The following is an 8,719-nucleotide window of genomic DNA, read 5'->3' on the forward strand; positions in this document are numbered from 1 at the left end:
GCTCATCCTGCGGTGAGGTTGTTGGGCTTTCACTATACGTTGTTATTGCCCTTACATTCATTAACCCACTTCCACTGATGGCCTCAGTGGAAGTGGAACTCCAGAGCTGCAGGTTGTGATGAGCTCAGACTGGTCCACATGTGATCTAACAGCCTGCTCCTTCACCTCCCTTCAGTCACACAGGATGCTGCAGGAGCTGGCTCTTCGTCACCAAGGAAACCAGAACCTCCTGTGCACCCACTAATAATTTGCTCAACCAGCACCAGCAAAAGCAGTGAGGTCAAAACAGAGGCTTGAGCATCCTTTAGGTCTTTTATTTTGAAAGTGAATGCTGTTATGCTCTTGATTTGTCTACTGTGAACCCAAAACCACTAACAGCTTTGGAGCGTTGCTGTTTGAACCCATCATACAGCTGCAGCGCTGAGAAGGGATCTGATTGGTTAATGGAATCTGTAGTCACATGTGACTGAGCTGCTGGACACAGCACGCAGTCTGTGTGTGAGTCTGTGTCAGCTGACTACACTGACCAATAAGACGAGAGGCTCCTCAGACATTAAACTTCCTTCTAGAACATCACCTTTGATGGGAAGAAATGCTCGACTTTGAGTCACGTATTCCACAGGCTGTGTGTGTGTGTGTGTGTGTGTGTGTGTGTGTGTGTGTGTGTGTGTGTGTGTGTGTGTGTGTACGTGTGTGTACGTATTGTGGCCAGGAGGGGGCACTGTTATCTAAGTGAAGCGCACACACTGACCTCTGGCTTTCATGTGCTTCACTGAGAGGTGAGTGTCTGTGGCAGGAAAACTCCCAGCATGCACTCTGCTCCCACAGTAACGCACCTAAATATAATTTCACAGTGACATGAAGTTGTGCTGTAACTGCTTCATCTTCTACACTGGTGTGTGTGTGTGTGTGTGTGTGTGTGTGTGTGTGTGTGTGTGTGTGTGTGTGTGTGTAAACGCTTTGCCAGGTGAAAATAGGTGTGGAATAAACAGCTTCACACAATTGCATACAAGCACACACGTACACAGGTACAAGTACATGTACCTGCATAGGTAAGTGTAGCAGGTGCTGTTGTGTTAGCACAGAGGCGTGCTGTGGGAGGAGCACAGGGATACATCAGGACGTTGTGCTTCCATAATGAACAGTAATATGTCAATAAGCATAATGTGTGTTTGGCGGCAGCTTCAGGAGGAGGTGGATGTCCTGGCAGATCGGATGGAGCAGGCCAACAACAGCCTGAAGGGAGACTGGGTCCGCTGGCAGCACAGCATGAAGACTGACCTCAGATCAGCCTTCATCTCTGCTGCAGAGAAGAACGTGGAGTACTACGAGAAGGTGAGCTCACCCGAGACGCTTAGACGCAGCACCTGACTTTGGTTTGTATGGAAGAGCGTTGTGTGTTCAGGTGAGTGTGAGAGCAGCCTGAGCTGCTGCTGTTGCAGTGTGTGCTCAGCAGCTGAGGCTCAGAGTCCATTTGTACCTACATGAGTCTGACTGTACTGATGACAGACTTCCATTCATTTTCACATCTGGAGTCATTAAAATGTGTGTTGTGTTTGCCCAAGAGTGCATGCTGACTGAGTGCATGCTTGTGTAAACTGAGTGAAGAGCACTGAGATATTATTGCAGATGGCTGAAGCAGAGACGCTGGTGGAGCAGAAAGCTCTTACAGCACTCACTCAGTTGGTTGTAGCCCTGCAGCCTCCACCCAGCTCCTCTGTGCTCCAGCAGAGGGCAGCAGCTCTGCCTGCAGTCCGCTCTGTGCTTACGTCAGCTCTTTGACTTCATGGTGCCACATCCTGCAGGTAGAACGCTGACTCCACCTCTCTCATAGCTTTGGAGATGAAACTTCTCCCACTCGTCAATGTAACACGTCTTCTGTGGATTCTTCTCGGCTCCACTGAGCAGTGGAACAAAGGCTGGACTGGTCTTACTGCTGTAGAGCACCGTGTGTGCTGCTGAGCGGACCGTACTGGTCCTGGATCAGATACCGGGCTGGATTCTCCCACATTGTTTAGTGTTAGATTAGACACATAAGACCTGGACCTGACCTGGCTTTATGATTATTACACCTTACAAGAAAGTAGACCCGAGTACCGGGAGGCCCAGTATAGAGAGCTGACGTGTGTGCGAGCCTGGACAAAAGTCCTTTTTCAGAATCCAGTGGAACCAGCAAGTCTGGATCAGGTCTCTGTTTAAAAAGTCCTGATGTCTGATCCTATCATAGGCAATGCAGCTGATAGGTGAAAGGAGCTGTAACTGCCTCCTGTCATCTACTCTAAGCTAGGAGTGAAACAGGCGCGTCTCTGTGTGGGTGTAATCCAAGAGGGAAGGAGCCAAGTTATGGGAAGTTGTTTTGCACTCAGAAACAGTGAGCAGAGAAAAAGTGCGTCCACAGTCTTGGACAGTGTTTGCCTCTTTGGCTCACACGTCTCATTGGCCTTGTTTTCTATATTTATTCCACATCAGAGGCCTCTTCAGCAGAAGTGCTACATCACTGCAAGCACAAGCTCCGCTGTGTAATAGCTGAGGCACGGTTTGGTTCGGTGTGAGAGCCGTTTGTGTTGTCTTGAACCGCAGCACGGGGAGGTGTTGAGAAAGTAGTGACAGCTACTCTTTACAGGGCGGGAGAATAGCCCGAGTGAGGGCATCAGTGGACACGCAGTAATCAGAGTGGCAGTGGGATAAGTGGGCAGGCCTGAGCTTCCTGAGATGGGATCGTTTCACTGGCTCATTCGTGACTTTGTGAAACTCTGCACAGCGACGTTTAAAGAGCTTGGTGTTTGCACACTGTGTGCTCTGGGGCGCACATCTGAGCAGAGGCTGTGTGCGCATATTGTTATTCAGGTGCATATGTGGGCCAGTGTGGCCATGGGGGCTGTGAATGATTTATTGGTCTGGAGCCCAGAGAGGCTATAAGAGTCTAATAAGAAACCTCCACCTGGGAGGATTTGATGGCAGCTAAGAGCGATGCAGGCAGGACTCAGAAATAGATGGAAGTAAAGGAGTGAGGATGGAGAGATCAAGGAAAGAAGGGGTGGTGTTGCTACATCAGGTCAAAAACAGTCGATGTGATCCTTTAAAGCTGGGCTCACACTGTGCGATTTTGAGCCGCTTTTTGAGTCGTGCGACCGTTTTGGCGATCGGCCCGATTTTGGCCTTCATCGTGCGTCGTGTAGTATACGCGGCGTAACGAGAAGCGATTAACACCTCACGACCAGCTCCCGATCATCAATCGCTTGGTCGTGGTTTGAAATCCTCACGACCGTCGTGAGGGTGTCACCGCAGCTTCTCACACTGCGCACGCCCAAACACAAATATCAGCGAAAAGGACGGCGCAGCACGGCTGTGCAGCGTGTGCACTATCCACAAGCGATGGAGGCACAAGTTGTAGAACTTTGGAAAGCTCATCCGAGCCTTTTCCATGTGGCCTCACAAAATTATCACGACCACAACAACCGTGAAAATAGTTGGATCTACATGCTGCTCAATCACAGCTGCCTGATTAATGTTTTTCATTAGCAATTTAGCAAAGTTGATGGTGGTGGTGTGTCTGTGTGAGTGAAAGACAGAGAGAGCGACAGATTTTCTGTTATAAGCTTCATGTTATGGACGCACAGTATGAGCACTCGGGTCGCATCAGAGCATCGGGCCGTATAGTGTGCGACCTGCATCGTGGCCGACCAACGTGCAGTTTGAGCAGAAGCTGAATACGTGACTGAAAAAACCGCCCAGTGTCTGCCCAGCTTAATGCAACGAGTCCACTGAGTCATATGCAGGACAGGCAAGAGAATATCAAACAGAACAAGTTCATTCACGATCTGTTCATCAGAGTCAGAAGAAGTTACGTAGTCACACTAAGAATGTGACTAACTAGTTAAAGTTATTGTCTTATTAATGATGCGCTGACTGTCATGGTGATACACAGTTATGAGCTCTGCCTTCATTCTGGATGGCAGAGCCCATTTCTATGGTTACCTCATAGCAACAGTGTGCTGGAGAAGTGCTGCTGTAAATAGAAATATCATGTCTGAGCCTGTGGTACTGCTGCAGCGTCTCGTCTTCCTGATGCTGCTGTCACTCTGTATCGCTGTTTGGCACGACGGTCGTCTTCCTCTACTTGTCCGCTACCCTTTGACCCGTTTTGACTTCGGGATGTCCAGACGTACTCTGCACAGATCGCCATAAAAAATGTATATACATAAATATAATATTTAAAAAAAATAACACCCTGAATCCATGGTTTCTGTGGGAGTACAAATTGAGCAAGTGCAAGCGATTAGTTGGGTGAAGTGTGCGCAGTGAAGGAGGGGATGACCATGTGACCTGATGAACAAACGCATGGAGATATTGAGATGACAGTTTGGTTTCTAAGTAGATTATCTTATTGGGCATCCTCTCTCTCTGCACTCACCAGGCATCTGGACAGGATGCATGATGGGAGAAATGAGAAGAATCTGGCAGAACTGTACTAAGTAGAGAGGTCAAAGGTTGCACACAGGTGAGAGAGGAGCTTTGGTGAGGAAGCTGCAGGTGGCCGAGTGTCTGCGGGGCATGTACGAGGGCTGCGGTAAGCGTAACAAGTGGTTCACAGCGGAGGTGGGATTACACTGAGGGACATGTCTAATTCCTGCTTCCAGTGGTGATGAACAGGCTGGCGAGCAGGTGGAGAGTGAGTAGGGGGGCAGCAGGGTGATGCCGGCTCACCAGCTGGCCCCACATTTGTTCCTGACACCAGCTGAATACCAGCCCGCTCTGAGTTCTGGTACTTTTCTGTCTATGTTTTAAAGAATTATATGTTTTTGTGCTACGAGAGGACCAACACACCCTGCCCATCTCTGTGTGTTCGTCCTGATTCTGGTCACCTGCCGAGCACCAATGAGTGTGGAGGAGAGCTGTCAGCTGATCAGGCTTTCCTAATGAGGTCAGAGTTGAGTCAGGGCCGTGTTTCTGACTGTGCACCGTCCTCTCGTCCCATTCGTCGGACTCAACTTGTGGTTTTAGTGTCAGGGTCACAGTTGGGTTATGGTTAGGTTAAAGGTTAAAGGTTAAAGGGTAAGTGGCGAGGGAAAGCGTCATGCCAGTTACATGTCCCCACAAGCTAACGGTAACATGTTAACGGAGATTTGCTGCGTTAATACAGCTTTGGCGTTAACGTCATTTTAACGAGTGTAACGCTGCAGCACTGAAATAGTCATCTCCAAATGTTTTCTTTTTACCGACCAGCTCCTCTTTGATAGCTGCCGTGACGCACACACACAGACACACACACACAGACACACACACACACACACAGACAGACACACACGCACGCACACACAGACACACACACACACACCAGACACACACACAGACACACACACACACACACAGACACACACACACACACACACAGACACACACAGACACACACATGCACACACACACACACACACGACACACACACACACACACACAACACACAGACACACACACACAGCACACAGCACACAGACACACACACGCACACACAGCACACACACACACAGCGCGCACACACACCGCGCGCACACAGACACACACACACAGGCACACACGCACACACACACACACACACGCACACACACACACACACACACACACACACACACACACACAGACACGCACACCCACACACACACACACACGAGATGATGAGGGCGTTCATCACACTGTTGGGTGTGACGGGGCTGCCAAGAACCAACAACACAGGTTTACTTTGGTTTCACAAACATGCTGCAGGAGCAGGTCATGGATGACGAGCTTGAGTATTTCTTCTCTCTCTCTTGACTGTGTTTAAAGATGGGACACACTCTGGGGTCAAATTGAAACAAAGGCAGGTGTGACTTGAGGTCAGAGGTCAAATGTGATATCTTAAATCCGTGTTCAGTATGTTGAAGGACATAACTAAAGATTATCTCGGTGATTACTCGATGATCAGTCCCTCTGTCCATCTCTGCCTCCTGTGGTGGGCTGGGCTTACAAAAACACATTTATGTGGTTTTACAATATGACATGTAAACAATAAAAATCCACGTCGACCAATTTTTATAGTTGATGTCAAAGTGACAGTGAATATGTTGAGTTATAGTTTCTACGTTCACGCTTTTTGTCAGTTTTCCACCAACAATGATGAAGCTGACTTTGAAGGCCTCGTGGATGGAAGGACCGTGAGTACGAGCTGCCGCTCCCTGTGCGCTGAAGACAAAGTTTCGTTCTCCACCCAGCGTTCACGTGGCTGCTGCTCGTAGTAATATTAACATTGTCCGTCTTTATTTCAGTGTCTGGCGGTGTGGGAGTCGTTCCTGGTGTCACAGAGAGCAGAGGCCAGCGGAGGCCAGGAAGACGTTGCTTAAAATGTGGAGTTCAAAGGTCGACGCCGCCCCCGCCCCCAACCCCCACATGACACACACCGCTCTCTCCAGCAAAACCTTCAGATGTACGAATGTACCACTGCCCACTGCTTTCTGTCTCTGCTCCTCTGACAGCAAACTGCTGAATCCCAGTCTGACCATTCCAACATTACTAAAACCAGCACTGTAATTCACACACACGCACACACACACGCACCAACCGTGTGATTGGCACAGGTTCTCTGTGTCGTTGTTGTGCTGCATGTTCCCTACAGTGGCGGCCACAGCTAGCAGCTGGCTCCTGTGTCAGGTGACAAGGATGCCCTCAGGTGTCCTTGGGTAACTCGTGGATTTGGCAGCAGGAGGCGTTTTCACACTAAGCAGGGACGATCAGGTAGAGCCTCAGAACATCCTGCTCAGTGATTTTGCCACAACAACAAAGTTGAAGTTTAATTTGTAATAAATGGTACATTGATACTGATTTCTACTTTAATATTTAAAGTTTATAATGAAATTCTGATGTTTATTAGTCTTTAGTGATGCAGTAGTTTTAGTAAGTTCTGAATTGTATAGAAGTGATGGTAGACAACAACAGACACACGGCTCATGATGGTGATGATGAGCCTGTGGCAGTCGTATTTGCTACATCAGCCCGACGTTGTTGTGCAGATTCACCAAAGAGTCGTGTTTCCTCACAGCTGCTGCTGTCTGCACGTGTGCAGCAGCGTGTTTAAGCCAGACGGGCATCTCGTACTGAAGCGACCAAAGGATCTGTGAGCTGAAACGTAATCAGTCAGTAATTGAAAAGCAAAGCCGTTTTCAGGCTCCGTCTTTACTCACCTGCTTCTGTCCTTGTAAAAGCATCTGTTACTATCAATCATTAAGATGAGGAAATGATGGGTTTGCAGGAAACATCCATACATAGCACTACAGTTTTACAGCCCTGTGTTAAAATAATAATAATGATGAAGCGTCAGTCTTTTGGAGATTATAAACGTGATGTTCTGAGTCATGTGTCCATGCTAATGGTAACAATAGTGAACCAGAGACATAAAAACACAGCTGCGATGAACTCGTCAGTGACCGTCTACTTTTATCAAGACGAGCTACTGAAAGTTGAAAATCTGAGTCCCTATTGCCAACTTCGACTGCAGGTGGGGAGACAGCTCTCTGCCAAAGTTATGCACCAAACAAATGTCTCACATTTCATTAACAAACCTCACGTGTGATGCAAGTTGAACCAGATGCATGTGAGCTGCAGACAACACTGCTGGAGACGTCTGGAAGCTTTAGTCAAGTTTACTCATCTGCACTACAGCAGCCCCGTTCCAGCTGTTCCACCCACCGTTTCATACTGTGGACCTTCTGCTCACTGCTTTTATCATTGTGAAAAATAATATGTAATAACACGATTTGAGATGCTGACAATAAAGACTGATGTGACGCTACAGAGTTTGTCTTCCTTTTGGAGTGTAGAGCAGCAGCAGGAGTTCTGTTGGGTCATCAGTCGGTGGACCGTCCATTGACAGCATGGTCCCTGCATCATCTGGGCGTGCTCCTAAGTAGTTTTGTTCTCAGCAAATTAAAATGCATATCAATAAAGATTTTCAGCGTGAATATTCAGTTCATCGCGATCCGGTGTGTGATTTCAGTTTAGACATGCTGCCCGTATCACTGAGGGAAGACGTGCAGGTTCAGTTCCCTGCATGCTCTCATCTCACATTGCTGGAGTTGCAGCATATTGAAGATTAAACCAGTCAGCAAAGTTTGTTTCATTGGGAGCAGGCCACAAGCTGAGGTGATGCCTACTTCTGTGTCATCAGGCTGGAGCAGCATCGCACATGAATGACTTTCCTGTGTTTAAATGGAAACGTAACACTGAGAGTGCTGATGATGTACAGATAAAGTCAAAGATTGATATCTTCCTGCTCCTGACTTGTGAAGTTTTTTAAATATAGTATAGATCTCTGTCACCCTTCCTCTGACGATGTCATGATGAATGAGCAGGGCCCTCTTCCTCTCCGTAGCAAAGTCATTGCCCCCGATCGCAAGCAAGTAGTTATCGAACAACTTTTTCCACGCAGCAAATGGAATTTTCGGTTCGCCCGGACAATCCAGGAACACCGCCGGGGGTTGCAAAGAGAGCAGAGCCATAACTTAATCACCACTACTCTCGTCGCCACTTGTTGTGGGGTGTTAGTTCAGCAGGCATTACACACACACGCAGGTAGGAACAGAGGATCACCGGAGAGAACTCCTTTCTTTCTTTTTTCTTCTTCCAAAATACCACCACAATAACAACATACTCACTAGCGCCCTCTAGCGCATCAGGGGCCCGTTCTTCGTAC

General features: G+C 48.1%; 1 protein-coding gene across 1 annotated transcript in view; it reads left to right on the top strand.

The window, feature by feature from the left end:
- The window catches only part of snx7 (sorting nexin 7), a 32,608-nt gene extending 24,789 nt beyond the window's left edge, over positions 1-7,819 (top strand). The window contains exons 8-9 of the mRNA XM_005947525.3: positions 1,183-1,335; positions 6,300-7,819. Of these exons, the coding sequence (XP_005947587.1) occupies positions 1,183-1,335; positions 6,300-6,374 (228 nt within the window). The 3' untranslated portion in view covers positions 6,375-7,819. The remainder of the gene's footprint in view (positions 1-1,182; positions 1,336-6,299) is intronic.
- The last annotated feature ends 900 nt before the right edge of the window (positions 7,820-8,719 follow it).

Source organism: Haplochromis burtoni, unplaced genomic scaffold (assembly GCF_018398535.1).
Source record: "Haplochromis burtoni strain Fernald_Lab_line unplaced genomic scaffold, NCSU_Asbu1 Contig_521, whole genome shotgun sequence".
NCBI classification, from domain to species: Eukaryota; Metazoa; Chordata; class Actinopteri; order Cichliformes; family Cichlidae; genus Haplochromis; species Haplochromis burtoni.